This window comes from Equus przewalskii, chromosome 1 (assembly GCF_037783145.1).
Source record: "Equus przewalskii isolate Varuska chromosome 1, EquPr2, whole genome shotgun sequence".
In the NCBI taxonomy this organism is placed as follows: Eukaryota; Metazoa; Chordata; class Mammalia; order Perissodactyla; family Equidae; genus Equus; species Equus przewalskii.
In genome coordinates, this window is record NC_091831.1 from 35,454,709 (window position 1) to 35,481,483 (window position 26,775).

Genomic DNA, 26,775 nt, shown 5'->3' on the forward strand with positions numbered 1-26,775 from the left:
AATGAATGAATGAAGACATTGCAATATATTGGTTTGCTTGGAGACATCTCATTTAATCCACCCCTTGTTAGGATTTAGGCCTATGTGAAAAAAACAGTGAACTCGGCACATGAATATTGACATGGCTTGGGGAATAAAAATCTGGATCTTGCCCTTAAGGAACTGAATTTATTGAAATGGTTATACATGCAATACAGACCAGAAAAAGGGCGAGCTGAGAATACTCACAGAGCACAGCGTCCAGGGCCTGTGACTGTGGGGGAAACTGACGGCCAGCTGGGGGAATTAAAGCAGGAGATTCTGGAGGAGCGTGCATTCAGCTGATTTGGCAGAAGGCAGGGAGGAGGTGCTCCCATGGGAGGAGAGAAAGTGCCAGGAGGCAGGAGGCAGCAAGGACTATGTGGTGCACCGGATAAACGTGCAGGAGCAATTCAGTTCAACGGGGAGTGACTGAGTCCATTGCATGTCCTCGCTGCTGTGCTGTGGTCACTTCTCTCAGTAAGTGCATGGTTCCCCAGGGGATGGCTCACACTCTATTTACACAAATTTCAACACCAAATGGTATACAGCTGTTTTAAGTAAAATTATGGTTTCTGGTCCTCTAACCCCCGAGTCTGGGCTGGCCCCTCGCACCCTCCACCTCCTCTCCACTCCCTGCGGCTCCCTTCTCACCAGTGCCACTCTGAGACTGTCACTTTAGGCAGAGATTTTTTTTTTCCTGCAAAGCAATGGCTTGGAGTCAGGAGACCCGTGCTCAGTTCTGGGTTTGGATTAGCTACCTTTCCCAGACTGAACAAGCTTTAGTGATCTCATCTGTGAAATGCGAATGATAATAGTAACATTTTTGTCTTTAGTGCTTTAGTTAAAAAGTAATTCCAGAGGGCAGGCCCAGTGGCGTAGTGGTTAAGTTCATGCACTCTGCTTTGGCAGCCCAGAGTTTGCAGGTTCGGGTCCTGGGCACAGACCTACAGACTGCTCACTAAGCCGTGCTGCGGAAGCATCCCACATACAAAATGGAGGAAGAATGGCACAGATATTAGCTCAGTGACAATCTTCCTCAAGCAAAAATAGAAAGATTGGCAACAGATGTTAGCTCAGGCCAATCTTCCTCATGAAACAAAAGCAATTCCAATTTTATTTGCACATCTCAAAGATTAGAGGGGATTCAATTCAGGGCCCATAGTAACACTTCACAAAGCTCCTTTCTCCGTTTCTCATAGGACGCCCCTAACCCTTTGCTACTCCTTCTCATCACTTTCTTTCTCCGAACCCTCCAAGATTTCTTGCCCATACACACTCTTCTTTTTCATTTATTCATTTTATTATTTAGTCATTCAACGAACATTTATTGGTTCCTATCTGTGGCCTAATAATTAGGGACACAGCAATGAATAAAGCAGACCTTTTCGCTGCCCCTGAAACATACATTTTCATGGGGAGACAGAGAATAGCACATGTTTTAAGAATCAAAGTAAGAGAAGAGAGTTATGAGGTGTGTGTGTGGGGGGGGGGGGGGGTGCCACGTAGCCTCTTATCTGCCCTACAGTTCTCAGGGTGTTATGTAAAGATAAAGTGTGAAAATGCTTTTTAATGTATCACAGGGTCAGTCACACCAAACTGTAAATGTGTACTTTAGCAGGAAACAAAGAAAGAAATTCTCGGAACCATGACTCCCAGGCCCCATCTGCAGTTACAGGAGAACGAATAAAATAACGCTTGAATACAGAAATCAGATATTTTGAAGTCCATGATACAGAGAGGTTGATAAAAATAAAGGCTTTTGGGGCTGGCCTGGTGGCGTAGTGGTTAAGTACACGTGCTCCGCTTTGGCAGCCCAGAGTTTATGGATCCTGGGTGCAAATCTACACACCACTCATCAAGCCATGCTGTGGTGGCATCCCACATACAAAATAGAGGAAGATGGCACAGATGTTAGCTCAGTGACAATCTTCCTCAAGCAAAAAGAGGAAGATTGGCAACAGGTGTTATGCAGCAATGATTTGGGATGAGCCTGGAGCAGATTTTACATTTAAAATAGGCTATCTTTTGGTAAAGCTACTGGTTCTTTGTCCATTTTATTGCTTCTCCAACACAAAAATCCTTCCTCCTCTAAATAGAGAACTGGAGAGTTTCCTAAGTGTCATGGATGTCAAAGTTTGGTTTTACAAGAAGATGCATGTTGTTGAGGACAGGTGAGGAAAATGAAGGGTCATCTTCTGGGCCCAGTGTGAGAGGAAAGGGCTCAGAGGTGAAGTCAAGGAGAGGAGGAGAAGGAGGAAGAGCTCAGGTGACAGGAAAATATGCAGGGTGGGAATGGGACCCTCAAAAAGGGATCAAAGGCCAATGGCTCTGTGGCCGCAGAGCCAAGAGCTAGGATGGGAGGACAGAGCCCATAAAAGATGGGAAGAGGAGATATTCAGTATGTCTTACCTTAGAAAGAAGACTTATATCACAGATCAGAAAGGGGCAGTGGAAAACAGGATGAGGTAGTTATGAGGGAAATAAATGTGATGCTATTTCAATGTCAATCAGATGGAAGTCAAGCCTCTGAAATTCAAGGTTTAGGGGCTTGGTAAATATCCCAGGCTTTCAGTTGGGATCCCAGAAGGGCTGTTCTAGAAATAAGGGCTCTACTCCAGTAGTAAGGGCAAAACTGAAATAGACCATCCCTAACAAAACCTAAAGCCAATGCTCTTCATCCCCCAGAAGAAAATCAAGCTCTCTTTGCAGAAAGATAGTATCACCCAGAGCCCCTCCAAGTTTTTATCCATAATGCCTGGTTCTCAATGAAAGAAATATGAAGCGTGCTTTAAAATGATCAAATGACTGCAACCCAAGAGTAAAAAGAGACAGTAGAAGCAGACCTGTAGGTGATTCAGGGATTGCGATTGAGAATTTAAAATAATTATGGCCAATAAATTCAAGAAAATAGAGGGGAAGATAGACAAAGTAGATAAAAGGATGAAGAGTTTTAATACAGAGTTGGAATCTTTAAAAAACAGAATTAAATGTACATTCTAGAACTGAAAAAGATAACCTCTGAAATTAAAATAATTTATTGGATGGTTTTAACAGTAAACTGTAGAAAATGGGTTTGAGTGAACTTTAACAGCAGACACAATAAAATATAGAATTAATGAAGTGGGAAAGAAGTTAATTTCAACCAGAAGAAATAGGGGTAGCCTAACTACCATGGGAAAAAACTAAATTCCTCCAGGGTGCAGGAGAAAAGCTAGAGATGGGAGATGATAATTGTGCCTAGAAGGGTCTATGTTCTACTGTAATCCTGACGTGTCTTCTGGGCTGGCCATGGTGAAGTCCAGAGCTATTAAAATAAACTAGGCCATGATATCTCTAGAGTCTGTGCCTGAAATCCCTTATGCCACAGTCTAGTTTAGCTGTGATTCTAAATTATCTGTGTGGATCGGACTGCAGGGGAGAAAAAGGAAGAAAAACAGGGAGCTAGAAGATGACTCTTTAGAAGAAATCTCCCTTTTTTTAGGCTTGAAAGGTACCAGGGATGAGGAAACTCAACATTTACTTGAAAAATGGGAAAGTGTGTCCTAATATATCTTATTAAAAAGGCATTAAGGACAGAAGCAAAACACTTACCAAAATTGTGACAAGTTGTTTTTCTTCACAGTCTTCAATTACTTCTACATTTAGCTTCTCTTTATATTTCTAAAATGCAAAAGCAATTGCAGTGTGAAATTCCTATAAAGCAGAAGATTTGTATCTGATTCTTCTCCTCTTAAAATCAGCTAAAATATATTGAAAATATGCCATAATGAGTTATGTGACAAAGATGCATTCTGGATACAAAGACATAAAGCACCTTATTATGAACAGTTTTCTCCAATAAATAATGTAATATAATTGATTTCTCTATTCCCTAAAAATGTATCAATAGCTATCTTAAAAAAAAAAAGAGATGTGGGTTGTTTGTACGTAGGTAAGAAAGAAAGAGAAAAACGAGTGGCTTACATCTGTTTTTTATTAGTTTATAGCAATTTCTCTTTATTCTCCTCAGACCTTCTCATCTTCAACATCTCAAACTCTCAAATAAAATTCTCTTAATTCTCAAAACACCTAGCAAAGCCAAAAACAAAATGAAAAAACACCCCAGCAAAACTAGACCTATGCAAACACTCTAAAATGTATGGAAGTAAAAAGAATAGACATAGTGAATGTGTGATATTTTCCTTTCATTTGGTGATAATTAAAACACTGTTTGCTAATATCTACTTGCTCTCCCATCATCCATGATGCTGGCCTTGGTCAAGTTTGGTCAGTGAGAATTTTAGTGAATGTGATGTGAGTAAACACTTGAAATGTGCTTGCACAGTTGGGTTTGCTGTCTTGCAGTTCCGTCACCACCGTGAGGAGAACATCTATCAGGTAGCTGCTGGTCAAGAAGGGTGAGAGATGCATAGAGCAAATCAGACTCACAGCTTGGGGCCAAACCCAACCAAGATCAATTGAAGCCTGGTCAATCCACAAATTCATGAATCAGAAAAGATGCTTACTGTTACAACAATAACTGAGGTGTTTGGTTGTTATGCCGCATTATATGGCAATAGCTGACCAATACATTTCCCTTCCTGACAATATTTTTTTGCTTGTTAACACACTTGAATCTATCAGTCACTACTCCAGCTCCCATATACCCAGGAGCTGTTTTTTAACAAAGTGCTATTCCAACCAAGCAGCCTGGAAGTCTCATAACACTCTGTGTATAGTGGGCCACCCAGGTCATCTCCCTACTCCTCCTTCTTTGTCTCCCCTTCCTTAGACCAGGACTAAACCTATTCTCATTTGTCAGACCTCTGAATAATTAGACGAATTCCAGAATCCATGGTTAGATACCACCTAATGTCCACAGGACTGAATTCCCCACTTACCAAAATAGACTTGATTTCATCAGGAGTAGCTTTGGTCTGGCTCATGAGCATTTCCTGAGCTATGTCCTTTCTGTTCTCTAGCTTATTCATTTTATCATAGGTGTCAGTATTTAAAAGAGACCATCCAAGAAATTGTGTGAGCGTCTGAAATGGATAATACGTGATTCAATTCTCTAAAATTAAAGGAAAATTAATTTGGAAGCAACAACCTGCATGTTCTCTTATCAATTTCCCTTCCACCATCAACAACCCAGTTCTTTGTTTTAGCCTAAGAAAAATCATACTAATAGTTAGCACCAGACAATAAAATTGGCTAAGCCCTTGCTTTTCAAAGTGTACCATGCACCATGAAAACTTTATTAGAGGAGAAGAATTACAAAAAATCCAGTAGGATAAAGCATGACCTGAAAATCAGAGAGAGGCCTGGGGGTGATAAGAGGAAGATGAGAAAATAGAAGAGGGGGTGGGGAGAAAAGAGATAGAAACCTTCTTTCCCAATTTCCCAATATTGTAAAGAATTTTGACTAAGCCAAAAGTTCATACTTTGGTAGAAAATGTTGCAGTTTATAGAAGTCAGGAAATAGAAATACACAATAACAACATATTGACTACAGCTATGTGTGACTCATGTCTTAATTGCCCTTCCCAAATATCATTCCAGAAAAACAAAAAAATGCCTCCTCCATGATTTCATGAATTTCATTTACCTCCATTATTTTATAATTGCACTTACCTCAGTAATGTGTTCATCATACTCATCAAAAGGTTTTCCATCCTTTCTGTTGTAAAATGTAGCCACTCCCACAATGTCTTCCTTCTTGTTGACGATAGGCAGGGACAAGACGTTTTTAATGACCCAACCGGTTTCATCTACAGGTCCTTTCTACAAACAATAACGACATTTAGGTTATTTTTTTAACTTTTTATTTTAAAATAATTGTAGATTCACAGGATGCTGCAAAAGAAATGTACAGAGAGGTTCCAGGTACCCTTCACCCAGTTTCCCCAATGCTAACGTCTTGTAACTGTAGTACACTATCCAAACCAGGAACGAGACATTAGTACAGTCCACGGAGCTTATTCTGATTTCATCAGATTTATATCTATTTATTTGTGTATGTGTGTGTGTGTGTGTTTCTATGCAAATTCATCACATGTGTAGATATATGCAACTTCCACTAGAATCAAGACACAGAACTAATCCATCACCACAGGGCTCCCTTGCACCACCTCTTTACAGCCACCCTCCCTCCTTGGGTTATTTTTAATTTAAAAAGAGAATAATCTTTGGGTGTTAGACGCACAATTCCTACATTGTGTCAGAACATGGCTAGGACTATACAGCCATACAAGTGTCCTAGTACATTCAATTAAATGTACTAGAACCAAGTGTCTGTATTCTGACAACCCCCTCCTCTCTATGTCCCCCCAGCCCTAGGGATGGGAAGCACTTACCTTTGTGTTCCCTGTTCACTTTTTCTGTCCTCCAACACCAGTTTAGCTAATTCCTTACATTAAATTCTCTCTGATGCAATACCTCATTGTGGTTTCTGTTTCCTGACTGATCCATCAAGATAGTCTTTTGTTCTGGGATGAGGCCAACTAGTAAACATCTGTCAAGTCCCTATGATGTGTCAGGACTAGTTGCTTGTGGTACAAAAATGAATAAATCACAGGCCTTAACCTCAAGATAACCATCTCGTGGGGGATGCAGACACAGAAGTTTAGGAGTGTTTCCCAAAGTGTGACCCAAGGACCACACAAAACAGATTTTTTTAGCTTGTTTCATAATCTCTGGGGAAGCATTATAAATAAGTGCCCCAGGTAACTCTGATGGCCTCTGAAGGCTGAGAACCATGGGGTAGCACCCGCACGCTTTGTAGCAAGGCAAAGGTAGCCGAGGACTCAACACGGCGCGTTAGTCCTTCTTCTGTCTGCCCTTGGCTTCCTTAGCATCCGCGGAAGCCCGGGTTCACTCTTGCCTTCCCCATGAAGCTTCCTCTGACTCGTTTTCGCCCATACGGAACTCCGCTTTTTCAGAATTCCAACAGCAACCATAGCCCGGACCATACAATTTAGCATTCAGATATTTTTCAAATGCTTCAGAATCGTTTATTTTTGTCTCTGAGGCTGTTTTCTAACCTTACCAAACAGCTGTGCCATGAACGGTTGAATTCCACCTACGTGATAGGACCGCCTGGGGCACGTGACAGGGGCTCAATAAACGATTGTTTATTAGTTGAAGAGCTCATCTTTCTACTTGGAATGAAAAGCAGAGAAACCAAACCTCAATTTATGTTGCCTAATTTTCAAAGCTTTAGGACAAAAAAGCAGTGCACAGTGGTTCTCAGTCTTCATCTTGGAAAACGCTGTGAAATATTTATATACTCAGACCTTCACACGGCCTAGGGACAAAATTAATAGCAGAAAATATATTACCTGTGTGCAAAATAACTTCACAACCAAAGCACCCATGTATATTTTTTTAAAACTTCCAAAATAAGCTCTTCTGACCTCTGACCTCCAGAACTGTAAGATGCACACATTTGCATTGTTTTAAGCTACTGAGCGGTAATTTGTTACAGCAGCAATAAGAAATTAACACACCATGTCCCCAGGGAACATAGTTTGAGAACCACCGCCTTTGCAGGTTTGCTCTGACCAAAGGTTTGCTTTGGATCATTGGTTTTTCCATTAACTTCCCAGATGCAAAAGGGACTAGTGAGAATGAGCAGGAGGTGGGAGAAGGGGAAGGCAGAACAGGGCGAAGCCTCGGGGAGGGCAGCCGCCCTATCCTTGTCTGCTCTTTGGAATAATCCACAGGGGCAAAGCCGTGAGCAAAAATGGGGAGGGAGCCTGAGGAGGCTGAGAACACCATCAAGATGCAGGTCTGACCCAGGGCTAAGGAGAGAGGGAAGGAGGGAGGGTTGCGTGGAAGCATCTTAGACCACAGTGCTGTTTTATGAGTCTGCTGGGGACTCCTAGGGCCAACACTGTCAGTCAGAGGAGGCTGGGTTGCTTTAGCATCCCTGCGACACTCAGCCAGCAGCTGAAAGTGGCCCATGGGAAGCCTGACCTCAGTGCATCTGTGACAGTGGATTTCTGAGTCCAGCAGCCATTGGATGGTTATCCTTTCCACAGTGGGAGACCTGAGAAGTGCATTTTCATGGGCACCACACTGACGTTTCTTGGAGAGCTGGGAAATTCCTATGGGCTGAAGTTTGCCCCAGCCTCCTGTCTGCCAGGGCCATCAGAGCACCAGTGTGGTTTCTCCCGTGGAAGCCACAGCGTGGCACGAGAGAAAGCAGGAGTCCACAGACCTCAGAGCGTGGCCTTGATTCTCCCCGGCCATCTCCTTTCCCTCCCTGTTTAGACAATGACTACTAAAGTTTCGGACACTTTAGAAAGTCCTTGTCCCCTTTTTCCTGCTTGTGCATTCTTTCCTGGCCCCGAATTGCCATAATATGGGGTAAGGGCTGGGCACAGCATGGTCATGAGTAAGCTTTGGCTACAAGAAGCAAGGAGCTGGAGGACATGCACCATATGGTGTTTGCGTGTTTTCCGTGTCAGTGAGCAGAAGGACGAGCAGGCAGAGCAGAGGGAAATCTTCCATGTCGCTAAGCAAATGTGCACAAGTTTCCCCAGGCTGGTTTGCTGCTTCTGCTGAGGATGCGCCCCTCGCCCTCCAGGAGGTTGGCCTCCCCATCCAGGCACAGCTTGGGCTCTCTGTGTGTATCTGTGTGACAGGCAGGAAGACAAGGTCCCCACTGGGAGGACAGTCTCTACTCCTGACCAGGACTAGGGCTCTAACTGGACATTCCTTAAACCTAGGACACAGAACAAGAGCCAGAAGGCAGAAAAGGAGCGGCTGCAGAGCCAAATGCCAGTTTATCCCCAAGGTCAGGTGGGGAGGGGGTAACAGAGGTCACAGGTGAGGAGGAGATGGGAGTGACAGATGGGGGGTGGCAGAGCTGACAGGTGGGGAAAGCATGTTGGATCTCTGGATGTTGGAGGAAGAAGGATAAAACCGAGAGCCTTGACGGCAGGTGAGACCCCCGAGGACCCAGTAAGAAGTTTTCCTTTTCCGCGTAACGGTTGCCATGAGCTGCAGGAAAGGGCTTCGAGAAAACCACCCAGAGGGCTGAATTCAGGTGCCAGTCATCCATGCAGAGAGCATTTATTGAGCACCTGTGATGTGCCAGGCATGTTGCTGGTACTAGATGACCAGGAGTAGGGGAGAATGGAGAAGGGCAGGGCCCCCAAACACCAGTTGACAAACACCCTGTCTCCTCTCTCACTCTCCCTCTTTTCCTCCTGCCTCTTGTCCCTTCAGTGAAGAATCTGCTACTTGGCCCCTGGCCCAGCCAGGGTGAGGGGGACATAAGCCCTGCGTGTGCCTCCTGGCCACACCTGAGCACAGGTTGACTGTGGGGATTGGGGGCGGGGTGGGGTGGGGCGGGGTGGAGGAGACTGTGCTGCTCCCCTCCTCCCTGGACTGAGCCGTGAGGCCTGGCAGAGAGCAAGGTTACCTGGAAAGTGAAGTATTCGTCTGCAGGGGCATTCAGCATGTTACATATCTGTAAAGCAAGAAGAGACAAAAGTCCTGAAACATCGTGTGGTGGAGCCATTAAACCCACAAAGCAGAACAAGAAAGAATGCATCAGGTGGGAGGGTTTCTTGCAAAGTGCTCGGAATGCTCGAAAGCGAATTAGCCACATGGGACCTCAGCTAGGCCAAATGTGCTAAGAGGACATGGAATTCAGCTTCTCTTCTGCTAATTAAGTCACAGGACGACATTTAGCACCATCTATCTCTGCTCCTTCTTACTCTCCCTGCCTCTAAAGATTCTTCTTCCAAATTCAGCGCAACTAGCTGTTTAGGCCAAGGAGAGGAGAAATCTGAGCAGAAAGGCCGTTCTGTTGGAGCAGGTGTGGCAGCAATGCTGGGAACGCTCTGTTTTCTTTTCCTTTTTTTTTTTTTTTCTGATGTGGGATCCATGTTGGAAGAAGGTGGCCACGGAGCAGGAGGAAAAAGCCAGACAAGCTTTTAGGTACACCAAAGTAAATATTCACTATGAGACATCACTTTAAGTACTGAATTCAGAGACTATTGCTCACATCCATAAGGACAAGAAAGTATTCCAGTTTGGGTCATTTTTAATTATCTGTATGTTGTGTCATATCCACAAATGGGTCTTAATAAAAGACTATATCTTTCTTCCCACCAAAATTATATTGGATACTTGAAATCACAGCATTTTAAAGCTGGAAGGAACTTCAGTAATTAAATTCACGCTTTTCTTTTGAAAGAGGAGGAAAGAGAAGCCCAAAGAAGTTAAGTGATTTTGTTCAAATTCGTGGGGTGAAACTAGAAGTGGGGTCTCCAGTGAGGGTGCTGGTGGGATGGGTGCTCCAGGTGAGGAGTTGGGGAAAGCCCTGATTTGCATTATTTGCCAATTTCCATGTTGTAACTACTTCTACCATGGGCGATTTCAAGCTGCCAATAGTTTAACAACTTGCTCTCAAAATTCCTGAAAAATCTAGATTTTGATTTTGGCGATAGGTAGGAGCAGGCTTCTACACCCTCTGCACTAACCCGGCCCCTCAGGCCCCAGGTAAGCGCTTTCCCAGGGTGGCTGAGCCATGTCAGCTATTGCTGTGCTACTCTTACAAAGCAAATGTGCAAATCTTTCAAAGTTTTTATTAGCATATCTAACCTAAGAATTGAACGACTTTTTGTGCCATCCATTAATTTTATGATCTAATTTGAATGAATAACATGAATTGATCGTCTGAGCATCATTCAGGTGTGTTTTAAAGAAGCAAAAAGCTGCCTAGTCCTCTTTTCTCACCCTTCCATCAGCAGCAACTGTTTCAGTCCACACTTTCAGGCCTCTGGGGAATACCTACAGATGGGCCAGGTCTTAGAGGCCAAGCTTTTAACTCGGTATCCAGAAATCCTTTCCATCCTCCCTCCCTCCCTCCCTCCCTCCTGTTCTCTCTCTTTCTGTGTTTCCTCATCATCTTGATTCCAGCTTACTTTGATCCTGTATTCAATGCCTCTAATTCTAGAAATATACCTAATTTTTGCTTTTAATGTCTAAATGATTTCAGCTATAAGAAATCACTAAACTGAAATCTGTCATTTCCCCATTCAAAGCTGGGATTTACTTAAAAAAATTTTTTTAATTGAGATATAATTGACATACAACATTGTATTTGTTTCACGTGTGCAACATAATGATTCGATATTCGTACATATTGTGAAATGATCACCACACCAAGTCTAGTTAATATCTGTCAGGATTTACTTCTTTCATGAGAACTCTGTGTGCCCAGGGCCCCAAAGTCCAGCGAGGTCCAGTTGAAGACCTTCTGGGTTTGTGAGAAAATGACCCAGGGAAAAGTTTTAAAAAGCTAAAAGGAAAAGTTTTCATACAGTTTAGAGGAGCATGAGATATATACAAATAATTACGGTTAAAATTACAGATCATTTTTATTACCCAGAAAATAGCATTTAAAAAATTTGTGAAGGCCCCATCTCTTAGATAATTAGGTCAACAAGTCAACAACCTCATTTTACAGATGAGAACGTTAAAACCCAGCAAGATCAAGGGATTTGCCCCAAGTCAAGGATTTGCCAGGGGATTTGCCCAAGACATGACTGAGTCGAGGCACCCGGGGCTCCTGAGTCATAGCCTCTTGCTTTCCTCACCAGAACCCACTGCTGTTAGAGCAGGTACCCCACGGAATGGCGTCACTCTGGCTGAGTCTGCTGAAATGTTTGATATCATCCTCTAGACTAGTCATTCTCAGCAAGGAGCGATTTTGCCCTCCTGGAGACATTTAGCATTAAACATCTGGGACATTAGTCTGAGACATTTTGGGTTGTTACAAGTAGGATAGTGCTACTGGCATCTAGCGGGTAGAGGGCAAGGATGCTGCTAAACATCCTACAATGCACAGGACAGCCCTCCACTACAAAGAATTATCTGGCCCAAAACATCAATAGTGTCCATATTGAGAAATCCTTCCCTATACACAAATTATGTATGTTTTTAGTAGGTTCTGACTCTCAAAAGTACATATAATAGGATTTCACTTTTTTTTCTTTTTTGTGAGGAAGATTGGCCCTGAGCTGAGATCTGTACCAATCTTCCTCTATTTTGTATGTGGGATGTCTCCATAGCATGGCGTGATGAGCTGTGTATAGGTCGGTGCCGGGGAGCCGAACCTGCAAACCCCAGGCCGCTGACGTGGAGAGAACTTAACCACTAGGCCACCGGGCTAGCGCCAGGATTTCACTTTTGAGAGTGAAAGGGAGGACTATTAATAATCCACAAGGACAATAGGTATAAAGAGAAGCTATCCCAGGCAAACTGGGATGTATGTTCATCTTAACTACGGAGTCCCAGGAACTGGCTCAAGGTCAATTCTCTAAAACTCACGTTGGAAATGCTAATTCGCCTAACAAGCAATTTGGTTAGAAATACCTTAAACTAGAGGGGAAGGATCTGAGGGGTGAAAGGGGTAAAGGGACACAAATGTATGGTGACGGATGGAAACTAGACTTGGTGGTGAACATGATGCAGACTATACAGAAACCGAAGTATAGTGATGTACACCTGAAATTTACACACTGTTATAAACCAAGGTGACCTCAACAAAATAAAAAAAAATAATAATAATAAAAGAACTACCTTAAACTATTTACAACAGTTTGCCACCATCTTGGGCTCCCAGCAGAAATATACTTATAGCATTTATTTGCATATTTGCTTGTTCTTTAGTGTTGTCCTCGTGGGGAGGTCGGCAGGAAAGCAAGTGCAGGGAATCTGCGAAAGAACCAGAACCTGGAAAAAATCCTCAATGGCTCCGGGCATGGATCCCTCAGCAGGTTGGTTTTATGGCAGATGGATGACTTGGCAAATTAACCATTCAATCGGTTGGGTTTTGAGGAATTACCTTTCTCTAACTGTTTCCCTAGGAGAGAAGAGGTCCTGAAAAATCAGGCCATAAATTCTTTTACACTGGCTGCGGCAGCTTTGGGAATATTAAACGTGATAAAAGCTCTAAATAGGGGCCTAGTAGTCGGCCTGCCAGGAAACCAAGGATGGGGGCCAATGGTCAAGCTGTTTGGCTATATAGTGAGGCTGAAAAATTGTGGCATCTATGGATTCAGTTAGGAAGGAATCAGATTGTTTTGGGCATTACCACCAAGTCACTATCAAGGCAAGACTGACGTTTTTTAAAAATTTCAATTATTTTGGAACAATTTTAAAAACATGATATTTGTTAGTATATATTGTTGCTTATTCCTAAAAGAAATAAAATTTCTTTTCTCTTCTTTTTCTTTTCTTCCCTTTGACATGTCTCTACACTAGGGAAAGGGATCATGTCACCTGGTTGAGGCCACCTGGTCCTGGAATCATTGAGCCCAGTGTTTAGGCCTCTTCCTTGAAACCCCAAAGTAAAGCACCCCTGTGTGTAAAGATTATTCTGCAGTCCAATTCAGAATTTTCCTCACTCTGTCACCATTCCACAGCCAGCAAGTTTCACTCTGAGCAGAGGCAAATCTGTGACAGTAGAAGGGAATATTAGACAACCTAGATTTTGTTTCACTTTCTCTATGATCCTTGGGTGACTCTATTAGTCACTAGAATTCACAGGCCCATTTATTAAACAAGAAGATTGATGAAAACTGCCAAAAACACAAGGAGGACACTAAAGAACAAGCAAACATGCAAATAAACGCTAAAAACATACTTCAGAAACTTGGATTTGAAGGGAGAAGAAGGAAAAACATGAACATAAAGAAGTGTTGAAAGCATCAAATATTCTTGCAGGGTGACATCTGGATGCCAAAAAATGACACAGATGGCAGAGAAGTCCAGCTGGGGAGAGAAACCAGCCATGAGAAGGAAGGAAAGTGTGGTTGAGGCTGAGTGGGAAAGCTATGGTGACCCTGGTCCCCTGACCTGAGAGCTATGGGACCTCCCAGAGATCTCTCGTTTGCTGTTTCCCCACCCCTGACATCTCTTAGCCAGACCTGACCGCCGTCCACCCCAACCCCTCCCACCTGAAAACCAGAGCAAAAATCTGCACTCCCTCTGTCAACTCACTACATTTTGCATTGCAGTCAGTGGCAAAGTTCTCTCTCTATTTTTCTCTTTCGTCAATAATTTTCCATACTCCAAAAGTCTGGACCAAGGTAACTGTACTTGAGATCAAACTAAACCCAGCATGAATCATAGTCATGAACTTCACGTCTGAAATTTGTGTGGCTGCAGAATAAGAAGTTGTGGGATGGATGAATCTTTCTCGTGTTGACAAAATATTTTTATATAGAGTTTGGGAGCCTCTGGTTAACCTACCTTCGACTGCCAAGATTCCTCTCTCCCATGTCCTGTGCCAAAGGAAGTGGCCACCTCACCCTCACCTGGTGCATTCTTGATTTCACAACTGTTTCCATCTTTTAGCTAATAAGAGTTTCATTCAATATTATTTAAGATTTGAATTTGTTCAGTAACTTACAAATCCATTTTCAGCAACATACGTTGGCAACCCGCTAACGAGAGTCCAGTGGTCTGCTGGAGGTGTCCTTGAGAATGATTAGAAGAAAGAAAATCTTTACTACACAAAGAAATGCACTGTGTACAAAAATAAAAAAGCAACTCGTGCAGCCACATTATGACAATACTCACGGAATCACTTTGATCTCTTCTTTTCCATGTAAAATGTAATCAATGATTTTATAAAAGATGATTTCCTAAGACAAAATGGAAAGATTATGAACATAATTTTATTTCCCAAAGAAAATACTTTTCATTGATGAAGTTATACTTTTAAATTCATTTAAATAGAACCTTATTTCCCCATCACATTTCTCTGCATAACTACTACCAAACTAATGATGTCCTCATTACAACCCTGTAATAAAACTGGAAATATTATTGGCCATTTATCTACATGAACAAGCCAGTTGAACTAAATTTTAAAAGTTAATTCACCCAAACAGCTTTTAAGGGAATCTTGTTTTTTCTTTTAACTGATTTCCAGAAAGACTTGACTGATAACTTCAGTGGAACAAATCATGTAATTTCTCAAGCTCAGTCAATGTTTTCTCTTCCCAGCTGTACAATGAGCCCTTACCCACTTCCAGCACTGGCTTCTCAGAACAGCTGCCTCAGAAACAGGATTCGGCCAATACACTGTCAAAGCTGGAAGGGACTTGGGAACTAGTCTCTCTACTTCTTTGGGCAGATGAAGAACCTGAGGCCTGGACACAGTCCATCCCTTTACCTTCCCTTTCCTGTGTGCTGGGGACACAGCGGTGAAACACAGTGCCTGTCCTGCGAAGCTTCCTGTCAAGGGGGGCAATAAATCTAACCCCACCCTTCCCTGGAGATTTCAATCCAGCACATCAGAAGAAGGGCCCGGGCACAGTGTGTTGAAAAAGCTGTGCAGGTGGCTCTGATGCGTCCCTCCGCACTGAGAACTGTGGATCCACCAAGCCCTGCCTTTACAGAAAAGGAAACAGGTTAAATAATGAGTTCAGACAAGGGCCACCCAGCTGGCTTGGGGCAGAGCTGGGACTTGAACCTTAGTATCCTAGTCCAGGGCTCTTTCTACTACTCCAAGTTCCCTCAGAAAGTTTCAGGACTAGAACCCAGGCCTTCTCCGGCTAGTGCTTTTTCCTCTATGCACGGCTTCCTCTGGTTTTGGCATGGATGTCATCAAGGAAAGACGTCTGCACTTACTCTGCCATCTGGTGTCTTTGGACCTTTATAAGGCTCAACTTCTCCAAGCTTGATTGGCCATTCATCATAGAACTCCTAGAGGCAATTAAATTAAACGTTATTAAACAAACTGTTCCATAACCTACCATATTTTATATGAATTTCCTGTGTTTGCATATTTTATGTTAATTTATATAATTAGGGAATTTTAGAGCTGGAAAAGACCTATAATTCCCAGCAGTACTGCTCATGAACTCATGACAGTGGACAAGTCACTTAACCTTTTTCATCTGTAAAATGTAGCTCATGATAGAACTTATACTAAAGGGTCTTTGTGAGGATTAAATGAATAATACAGACCACCTATCCTGACACATAGCGAAAAGTACTTAACAGATAGCAGCTCTTTTACACATAACTAAACTAAATACAGATAGTTTAAGAGGCTTGGTAAGGTCATGCAGAGTGGTCAACAGTGTTGTCTGTCTCCCCAACATCCGTTCTCTTCCTCTTCCTTGCTAACAGAACCTGGTTTTACTTGGGTATCAGGTGGTAATTTGTTCAGGGAAGATGGGTCTTGCACAGCCCATGAGCGGTCAACAGGAGGTGCCTGGGATTAATTTGAGGGCAGGTATGTGGCCCAGTTGTGGAGAATGAAAGAAGGGGAGAAGTCTGCCAAGGGGCTTCTGTGGAAAAGTGTTCCTCGGATGAAAGGTGATGAAAGCGACCTTCGTAAGAAATTTTGTCATGTTTGTGTGTCATGCCTTGAGCTGCAGCAGCCATCTTGCCACTGTAAGAGGAGACCTCACCAGCATGCTGAAGGTAGTAGGCACCTTGCCAGGAAAAAATGGGGAGCACCTGGGACTTTGATGACTGTACTGAGCTCCGGATTAACCAGCCTTGGAACTTCCCTACCTTGGGATTCTTGTTAAATGCAGTAATAACTGTCTTGTCGTTAATGATGCTTTTAGCTGGGTCTGATGTTACATGCAGCCAAAAACATCCTAACCAATACACTCAGCTAGAAAGTCCCAGAGCCACGATCAGAACTCAGCTCTCCTGCTTGGTCTTATATTTATCCACTTAGAACAATTACTCTGAAAAAATAACTTCCAATCACATGGGTAATAAATGATATGGTATTCATTAGTTATGTTGAACTAGGAGCGCTCCAACAGAATTAATTAATTAAGGTGAGAAATGAACATTATATTGTATGTGAATAATATTAAGTATTTCATTATTTCTACTTTACAATAACTTTAACTTTTCAGAATATAAAGTCTCAAATTGATACTCTCATTTATTATGTCCTACTATGTGCTAGATACTATACCTATACATAAACAGTCTGTAAATAATCCTTAACCCTCACAACTGATAAGAGAGACATCCTCATTTTACATATGAGTAAACCAAGAGTCACGGAGGTTAAAAGACTGAAAAGAAGAACAAAGTCAGAGAAATGACACCACCTGACTTCAAGACTTACTATAAAGCTACAGTAATCAAGACAATGCAGCATTGGTGAAAGAACAGACAAATAAATCAGTGGAACAGAATAGAGAGTGCAGAAATAGACCCACACAAATATAGTCAACCGATCTTTGGCAAAGGAGCAAAGGCAATAGAGAAAGGATAGTCTTTTCAACAACTGTGCTGGAACACTGAAAATCTAAATGCAAAAGAGATGAATCTAGACACAAACCCTACACCTTTCACAAAAAAATAACTCAAAATGGACCATAAACCTAACCGCAAAATGCAAAACTATAAAACTTCTGGATGATGACACAAGAGAAAATCTAGGTGAACTTGGGTTTGGTGGGATTTTTTAGGTACATCACCAAAAACACAATCCATGAAAGAAAAAATTGAAAAACTAGACTTCATTAAAATTAAAAACTTTTGCTTTGCAAAAGATACTCTTAAGAGATTGAAAAGATAAGCCACAGATTGGGAGAGAATATTTTCAAAACACATATCCAATAAAGAACTTGTATACAAAATACACAAAGAACTCTTAAAACTGAACAATAAGAAAATAAACACTCTAATTAAAAAGCAGGGTGGGGAGCCTGTCCAGTGGCGTAGTGGTTGGGTTCTCATGTTCCATTTTAGCAGCCTGGGGTTGGCCAGTTTGGATCCTGGGCACGGACCTGCATATCACTTATCAAGCCATGCTGTGGCAGGTGTTCCACATATAAAATAGAGGAAGATGGGCACAGATGTTAGCTCAGGGCCGATCTCCCTCAGTAAGAAAAAGAGGAGAAAAAGAGGAGGACTCATGGCAGATGTTAGCTCAGGGCTAAACTTCCTTTAAAAAAAAGTGGGCAGGGGGCCGACCCTGTGGCTGAATGAAGTTTGCACACTCTGCTTTGGCGGCCCGGGGTTTGCCAGTTCAGATCCCAGGTGTGGACCTACACACCGCTCATCAGGCCATGCTGTGGCAGGCGTCCCACACAGAAGAACTAGAACGACTTACAACTTGGATATGCAACTATGTAGTGGGGCTTTGGGGAGGGGGAAAAAAACATTGGCAACAGATATTAGCTCAGGGCCAATCTGAGAAAGAAAGCAAACAGTTTGACAATTTTTTTAAATTTAAGAAAGTGGGCAAAAGATCTGAACAGACATTTCACCAAAGAGGATAGAAAGATGGCAAGTAAGCATAAGAAAAGATGCTCCACATCATATGTCATCAGGGAAATGCAAATTAAAACAATGAGATATTACTACAAACCCACTAGAATGACTAAAATTCAAAATACTAACATCACCAACTGCTGATGAGGATGTGGAGGAACAGGAACTCTCATTCATTGCTGGTGTCAATGCAAAATGGTACACCTCCTTCAGAAGATAGTCTGGCAGTTTCTTACAAAGCTAAACATAATCTTACCATACAATCCAACAATTGCATCCCTTGGTATTTACCCAAATGAGTTGAAAACTTATGTCCACACAATGTTTATAGCAGCTTTATTCATAATTGCCCCAAACTGGAAGCAACCAAGACGTCCTTCAGTAGGTGAATGGATAAATAAACTGTAATATATCCAGAGAATTAAATTTTATTCAGCAATAAAAAGAAATGAACTATGGAGCCATAGTAAATGCATATTACTAAGTGAAAGAAGTCAATCTGAAAAAGCTATATACTGCATGAATCCAACTATATGACATTCTGGAAAAGGCAGAGCTATAGAGGCAGTAAGATAATCAGTGGTTTCGAGGAGTTTGGAGAGGGGAGAGAGAGATGAAGAGGTGGAGCAGAGCGGATTTTTAGAGTAGGGAACCTATTCTGTACGATAGTGTAATGGCGGCTGGGTGACACAACGCATTTGTCAAAACAGAGAACTGTACAACCCGAAGAGTGAAGCTTAATGTGAACTATGGACTTTAGTGAATAAAAGTAAGGTATCAATGCTGATTCGTCAGTGGTAACAAATGTACCACACCAATGCAAAATGTTAACAATAGGGGAACCTAGGGGGAGGGAGAAGAGGACGTATATGGCAACTCTGAACTTTCTGCTCATCTGTTCTGTAAACCATAAAACTTCTCAAAAAAAATAAAATCTATTAACTAATTTAAAAACGAGAAGAAAAGACTTGGTCAAGACACATACGGCTAGGAAGCAGAAGAGCCAAGATTCAAGTCTAGATCTTTTTTGCTCCAAAATGTACACTTTCCCCTCTGTACCATACCTTCTTGTCACTGGTTCTTGTGATCTAGCATGATTATTTACATAGTATATCCACTTTTTAATGGATCACATTTCATGTGATGTCTATTTTATAGGTGACTTTAGGTGAGACAAATGTATGGAACAGTGAGAACCTTCTCCTTGGTCATGTCCAGCAGTCCAATGGAGTATCGTTCACAGTTCAGGTACGTTCTAACAGTGTAGAGAGCTTTGTGAAACTGCCGCTCAACATCTGTGAGCTCTTCAAACACCTTATTGGCTGACCACATAAGGATCTGAAAGTAGGTATTGAAAAGAAAACAGTTAGAACAAAATACACTGTGAAGAAATGGAGCATTAGCCAGAAGAAACAGGAGGTGCATCACAGAGCGAATACATATCACTAAACAATGCAATTCCATTTTTGAGCACGAACACATCCGACAAACCACTCAGATGCTCTAAGTGGGACAATGAGTAGACCTTTGCAAGGCTGTGGGTTTACGAAGGGAGAAAAGTCATGATTGGTCCCCACGTCCACATGTTCCGCTCCAAAGGTGAAGTGATCTAAAATTGGATGCAGACACAGTCCCTGGGCATGGGGTCCAGTACTGGCAGCACATTGGCTCCTGCCAGCCCTGGGAGAAAGTCGCATGCCTCTTTCCATGCATCCTGGACTAGTTAGAAGTAACCTTACCTGGAAAGTTAGAACAGGAGGGCACCTTGGAATCCCTCCATGCTGACCTCCCTCCCACCATTGTACTGATGAGGAAACTGAGGTGCAGAGAGTGGTCCAGACTCAGGTATCCTGGCTACCAATGTTCTCCTTTATCCCTTTGGCTCAAGGAGGCAAAAGACTTCAGAGGAGTGATTTGCTTCTCAAATTAATAGCTTTACTATGTACTAGCAACTGCTAAGAGCTTTATGTGAACTAATTCATCTTTCAATAGTCACAACAACCAAGTGGGGTGGTACTATACATATCCTCATCATCTCATAGATGAAGTAACCATGGCTACCCAGGATATAAACTGAAGAAAGGAAAGCTAGTTATACATACAGATGGAGGGTCAGAGAGGTAGTGCTGGTGGGGGGTCAGACGACAAGAGGACACCTGGGATTGAAGTCAGAGGATCTGCTCCATGTGGTTTAAACCCCTCCAAGGGCTGGGAGGGGCCTGGGCTTGTCATCTCTGGGTGCCTTTGTCAGAACAAATCAGCATGGAGTGATTAACATCCCCTTCCCTTTACCTGGCTTCTTCGGGATTCAATACTGTACAAGTAGTTGGTATGATGAAACTTTAGGATGATAGAAACAAAGTTGATGTATTTGGAAAAGACCTACAGACAGCAGAGAAAAACAAATTAGGTGTGATATCTTTCTTTCTGTTATACAACAAATAAATTTCCTGAGCCTCTGACAGGATTCCAAGAGTTAGCATTACCTCTTCATCCTGCTTGGAAAATTCAGATGCATTTACTTTGTTGACTGCCATAATCACAGCAAGAACCTCCTTGCCCATCACGATCGGGGTTGCCAGCAGGTTCCTGGTGACATACCCAGTTTGTTTGTCCATGAAGTCAGAAAAATGGCTGTTCTGAAAGATACATTCACACATTGGCCAAAGCATCACAGAATCACGGACTGCAGATCTAGGAATGGCAACAGATCATTCTCTCTAATTGAAGTAGTACCAACAGATAAGCAGGGCCTCAGCACAGAGGTCCCAAACATTCCCACCCACTCCCATCCTAAGATTGCATAGAATGAAACTGCCCATTTCAGAATGAGCATTTCCCATCTAGCTATGGCCTACCTAGGGTAGGCTGAGATTGTGCCGGGAGAAAAGAGGTGATGTCATGGCCGAGTGGAAAGTGTGCTAAGAGGGGAGGGAAAGATGCAGGATTACAATGGACAGAAAGCATGTGCTGGGAAGGCGAGCACGGCTGAGATTAAAGGCATATTTCATAGAGCTCTTCTTTTTAATTACCAAAGTAAAATGTGCACTTGAAACCAGTCAATTCCCCAAATTCCTACTCTCACCTACTTGTGGAAATCAGTGTTAACTGCTCAGTATGTCTCCTTCTAAGCCTTTCTCCGTGCTTGGACAAAGGCTTTTTCTTTTCTTTCTTAATAAAATTTTCCTTTCTACTTTTATACAATACTTTCATCGCTTAACAATATCTGAAGGACTTCCCTCCAGACCGATGCATATGGATGTGAACGCGTCTTCCAGATTCTTGCACACCACTCCACAGTGTGGGAGCTCCATGATCCTCTCAACCACCCTCCATCGATTCAGCCTATTTATAGTTTTCCCCTCTGCAAACAACGCTGCACTAATCATTCTTGCTTTTATTTTCATGTGATAGATTCCCCAAGGTGGAAATCCTTTTTGCTGGATCAACAGGCATATATAGTTTTTACTTACACAGATTACTTTTACAAAAGGTTGAAATTTTTGCTCCCAGTGGTCATGTGTGAGAGGACCACCCTCTTGCCAGCACCAGATACTTTGCAGTTTTTCAATGTTTTACCAAGCTAACGTCTTTCATTTATACTTTTTATTTCTTTTTGGGGGGAAAAGAAGTGGATCATCCCAGACATAAGCTTCATGTGGTAGATGCAAGAGATGATTCTAACACACTGACCATGGAAAGGGCAGAGTGATGAGTCTGGAGAGACGCACAAATAGAAGGCTTGAGAAGAAGGTCAAGGATGGCAATTATCGTTTTAGCTGTAATGTAGAGGAATACCCACTCTAGATGAGGGTAGACTCAGCCTTCTGTGGGTCCTTACCATCTCCCCTTTGAACCTGAGTCTTCTTCAAATAGAACTGTATTTTCAGCCTGACTCTGAGACTTATTGGCCAAAATTAACATGATGTTTCTTTCACAAGTCATGTTATTTTCATTTCCCTCTGTTGGTGGTGCTTTTAAAAGCAGCACAAACCTTGGAGGCTGGACTCCGTTGCTTCCCAAAGTAAAAATGTGAGAGTCCACTGGTGTGTGATTTCCAGGCCAGAATTTCCACCAGGGAGCAAGACCTGCCTGGTCAACAGAGCTCGCAGCTCAGCCCAGAGCAGCAGTCCCGGGCTGTGCCTCAGAATCATCTGCAGATAAATGCAGATTCACGGCCCTCACAGCAGACCCACCGAATCCTAATCTCCTAGAGTGGAATCTGTCTTCCCCAGGGAACTGTACGTTTAGGGAGTGAATCACTCCAGTGGAGGATCCCTGGAAATGGGACCATTCACAAAGAAAATGTGAGACACCATGGGAGTCAAATGCAGCCCCTCACCCCGGATCTCTTCTGTACCTTTCCCAAAGTGGAGCCACACAAACAACTCTGTATTTATTTAGGAGACAGCATGGTGAAGAAGGTTCTGGAATCAGGCTTCCTCAGCTGAAACCAGGCTTCAATTTACTATCTGTGTGATCCTGGGCATGCTACTTAGCCTCTGAGTCCCCTTTTTTTAATCTGAAAGTGGGATAATGATATTATCTACTGTCTAGAGTCCCTGTCGTGAAGCTAGAATAACATAGCAAGACTAGAGCACTTAGAAAAGTGTCTGACACAGAGTACGCGCTCAAGAAATTTTGGGAAGAGAAACGGGGATTTTTTGGGCCTCCCTGGATGAGAAGTAGTTCTCTTTTGCAAGTTCTATTTTGTATCTAGTTCTAGCTTTTCTAAACATTTCTAATCACTGAAGAAGTTAGATGCTCTTAGCTGATGAGGCCTCCTATGCCCAGGAGCACACTTCCTCCAGAGGGTCAGCTCCCTGCCCCCAGCCATCAAAAGCCACCTTTCTTTCCCAACTCCTCTCTCGGTTACTTCTCTCTGCTTCCTGTAGCATCTTCACCATCAGGCCAGGACGTCTCTAGACATTGTTAGGTTCTTTCTCTTAATCCACTGCTTGCCCAGGCCAGCTCGTATTTCATTTTCCTCTTAATCTAGTACCCATTACAGATGGTGATCACCTTCATTTACACAGCAATTCTGGGCACTAAAAGAATAATCAAAATGCCAGGAACACACACCATGAGATGGAGCCAGGCAACATTTCTTTGCAAACACACTTCACTCTGCAGCTTCAACATTTGATCCTATTTTATTCTAGATTCTAAACACAAGGAAATGTTCTTAAGTTCGATTGGAAGTTTGGAGAAAATGGCTTATAAGTTTCAAAATGTAATGCTTGCTTATTATCGTATCAGAAAACCCTGGATAAAATCACCCATCAGGTGAGATGAGGCTTTCTAGTTTTTTATTTTCACTTGAGCAAACAATCCTTTGTGACGTTTATTTGAACAAATCCTGTATTTCTCGGATTAAACTCCCTCAATGATCCTTCTTCAAAGAAGCCACTGAAGGCAAGTGGAGAACACTGTTTAGAGCAGCAGGAGGCCTGGACCCCTCATCCAGTCTCAGCATCGTTAAATTCTGATTAAATACCCTTAACCCTTGAGATCAGGAGTCAGAAAGAGAGGCGGGAAAGCAGAGAGCGGAGAGAGAAAAGGGAGCTATAAGCACTCTGTTAATTATTGAAAACTCAGGACTTCTCCCATGGCTTTCTTTTAAACCACAGTCAGAATGAGAACCACCCACAGTATTAATCAACAGCTTTCCCAATAGAAAAAGAAATGATTAACTTGAAAAGGATTTCTCTCAGTTTCCTGTTATTAAAAGTTTTTCTGCCTTTAACCTGTTTTAAAAACAGGCAATAATCATTGACCATTTTTTGGCCGCCCACACCCAGTCCCCAAAACCCCTCGTGGCATAAATATAATGCTATCATAGCTGTCATTTATTAAGCACCTACTAGGCGTCAGGCACTTTATGTACATTTAATTTGTACATTTGGTGACGTCCATTTCTCGGGTGCAGAAACTCAATCCACCACACAGTTACCTAGTCTTACACCTGGATCTGTGCCCAGGTCTGTCTGAGCCCGACGCTCTCATCCTACACCGTGTGGCTTCCATGTTACCACCTTCATAGACCTCCTATGTCAGGAGTGTCTGGCTCTGTCTCTTTGCCTAGGTGTGAGAAGTCCTTTCCTCACCTGCACCCACACTGCCAACCAGAGAGAAGTCGTGTGTAGTCAGAGGTGTGGTAGAAAGAGGGAGGCCACAGAAGACCAGAGTTATGGTCTCAGAACCACCACATCCTGCCTAATTGACTTGAGAAGATTCCTACATATACAGGATGGAAATAAAAATATGGTCCTTGCATTCTGCACAGGGTCTTTGTCAGAATCAAATCAGATCAGGAGTGAGAAAATACCTTATAAATTGTCAAGTGCAATGAAAAGTTACAGAATTAATAGAAATTTCCTTTAAAACATCGGTTTCCATCTCCTTTCTCTTTGCAGATTTTATGACAGAAACTAAGTGTGGCAAAACTGCAGGGATGTGGGGTAGCGTGGAAAGAGCACTGGACACAGAGAGAGGAGGCCTCGATTCTATTCCAGCCCTCCTCATTCACTGACCACACCATGGACTCAGGGAGAGATACAGCTCCCATGACCTCAGCTTCCCGTCTGCCCCAGGAAAGAGTTGGACTAAAGACTCTGGGAGCCCTTTCCATCTCTAACGTTCTGCAATTGACTGGAAATTCACTTCCTCTTCCTGCATCTGCTCCCCCAATAGACCAGCGGTTTTCAGCATTGGCTACATAACAGAATCTCTTAGACAGCTTTTCAAAAATACGAATGCCTGTGCCCCAACCTCTGCGAGTCTGGTGTAATTACTCTATTGAGAATCTTAGACACTAGTATTTTTTAGAAAGATCCCAATTTGATTTATGGTGCATCCAGAGCTGAAAAGCACCACTCTAGGGGGAAAAAAATGCCTAGAAGCAGTAGAAATGGAGAACAAATTAGGACTTTGTCTCTCCTTTGAGCTTAGGAGGGTGCCTGTCTTCAACACGTAGGTCTCCGTGCCACATGCAACAGCCAGGAGTCCTGAGGAATGAGGAGAAGGGAGAGACGAGACCCTCCCCGCCTCCCCCCCGCTCCCCTCCCCTTACTGCCCTGTCCATGCAGTGACTCTCACCATGGACAGCAACAGACCAAGGTCATCTGATCTTTTAGGCAGCTCTATTCTATTATTTTCACCTCAACTTTGAGAACTGGGCTCATTAATAAAATATTATGGTAAAAATCTTTTTGCCCAACTCTTCTCTAAAACGCTTTTTCAGAAAAAAATCTTGAATGTCACTTTCTTAAGTTTGATGTCCTAGTAATTTTCATGATGGCCTCCCTTGGAGACTGGCAAGAAGTGTATTCCCATGAGAAAACCTCAGGGTGTGTGGGCATAGCCTCCTAACTGGTGTCCAGAGAATTTTGCCTGAAGGGTGCGAATCAGTTTAGTCGCCTAAAGCAGCTGTGGTCAGCCTCAAAAGCCAACTTCAACTAGCTTAAACTCACTGGAGGGAGGGATCGTAAAGGCCTGAGCACCCTATGGTGCCCACGACAACCCTTGCCCCTGAGGGCTGGCCGGTGGTTGTTTGCCGAGTGTTGCTAATGTTTGACAGCTCCTGCGCCTTATGGATCTGTGCAGCCCTCCTCCTGTAATCAGCTTCAGGAGCCACGTAGGGTATTATCCTCCCCACTCCAGCTGCCCCCTTCACAAGCAAGCAATAAACCCCGGCACAGAAAGCATTTCAACTCCGTTCCATCGTAATCGACGTCTCCCCTTTTGTTAACAGTAAATCATAATAACGGGGTCCCTGTGTAGGAAAAGGGCTGGCAGGAGAAACTCCAGGCTGTGCCTATGGTTATTGCTGTGCAGAGGGATTATGGGCGACTTGCATTTCCTTCTTTTTGTTTATTTCTATTTTCTAATTTGTCTAAAATGAACATGTATTGCAGTGGTAAGAAGAAAGAGTTAATTTTTCTGTTTTCAAAAGAGCATGACAATGCCTTGTATTTCTACAGTATGCTGTTGTTTTAGGAAGGGTCCAAATGTCCTATTTACATGCTTGGAATTTATTCGTGATAGATCTGAGTTATGGGGGGTTGGCATGGTCAACTGCACTTAATCATTACCTAAACTCACATTTCTAGTGATCTCAATGTGAACACCTGAACTTTCAAATGGAATCATTTTTTCATTTTGCACATTTGGTCTCTAGCTGAAAGAATCTATTTATGAGCCAATCCATCCCAAAGAAATGAGTGTCTTCAAAGGGTTGGGAGTGAGAGGCGTGGGGAGCAGTTCAAGAGTCTTGGCATCTGGCCTGTTGGCTGATCTCCGCAGCTGGCAGCCTGCTTTGCGGTGTTGTTCAGAAGGATAGTGCCCAGAGCATGGAGCTCTAAGAGAGCAGGTGTGGAAGGTACCAGGCCCAGGGAGGTTGCCCAATAAAACACCAAACGCTACCTGGGACATACTTACCCTACAAAGTTATTCATTGTTGATCTGAAATTCAAATTGAACAGGTCATGT

At 42.8% G+C, this 26,775-nt stretch overlaps 1 protein-coding gene and 1 long non-coding RNA gene across 5 annotated transcripts in view; one reads left to right on the forward strand and one right to left on the reverse strand.

Annotated features, from left to right (window-relative positions):
* The window catches only part of PDE6C (phosphodiesterase 6C), an 89,910-nt gene that overhangs the window by 21,430 nt on the left and 41,705 nt on the right, over positions 1-26,775 (reverse strand). For all 3 annotated transcript variants that reach the window (XM_070609402.1, XM_070609405.1, XM_008520675.2), the window contains 10 exons: positions 20,772-20,924; positions 20,578-20,667; positions 19,483-19,623; positions 15,661-15,735; positions 14,605-14,669; positions 14,435-14,501; positions 9,431-9,478; positions 5,635-5,784; positions 4,902-5,045; positions 3,613-3,681 (listed from right to left, as the gene is read on the reverse strand). In XM_070609402.1, the coding sequence (XP_070465503.1) occupies positions 3,613-3,681; positions 4,902-5,045; positions 5,635-5,784; positions 9,431-9,478; positions 14,435-14,501; positions 14,605-14,669; positions 15,661-15,735; positions 19,483-19,623; positions 20,578-20,667; positions 20,772-20,924 (1,002 nt within the window). The remainder of the gene's footprint in view (positions 1-3,612; positions 3,682-4,901; positions 5,046-5,634; positions 5,785-9,430; positions 9,479-14,434; positions 14,502-14,604; positions 14,670-15,660; positions 15,736-19,482; positions 19,624-20,577; positions 20,668-20,771; positions 20,925-26,775) is intronic.
* Positions 386-26,448, forward strand: LOC103551252 (uncharacterized). Of its 2 annotated transcripts, XR_011537329.1 has the most exons (5): positions 386-498; positions 12,691-12,797; positions 19,444-19,533; positions 23,448-23,571; positions 24,702-26,448. It is a non-coding gene; the product is annotated as an uncharacterized lncRNA (long non-coding RNA). The 2 variants fall into 2 exon arrangements; XR_544966.2 differs by lacking the exon at positions 23,448-23,571 and having other exon boundaries at positions 24,702-25,491.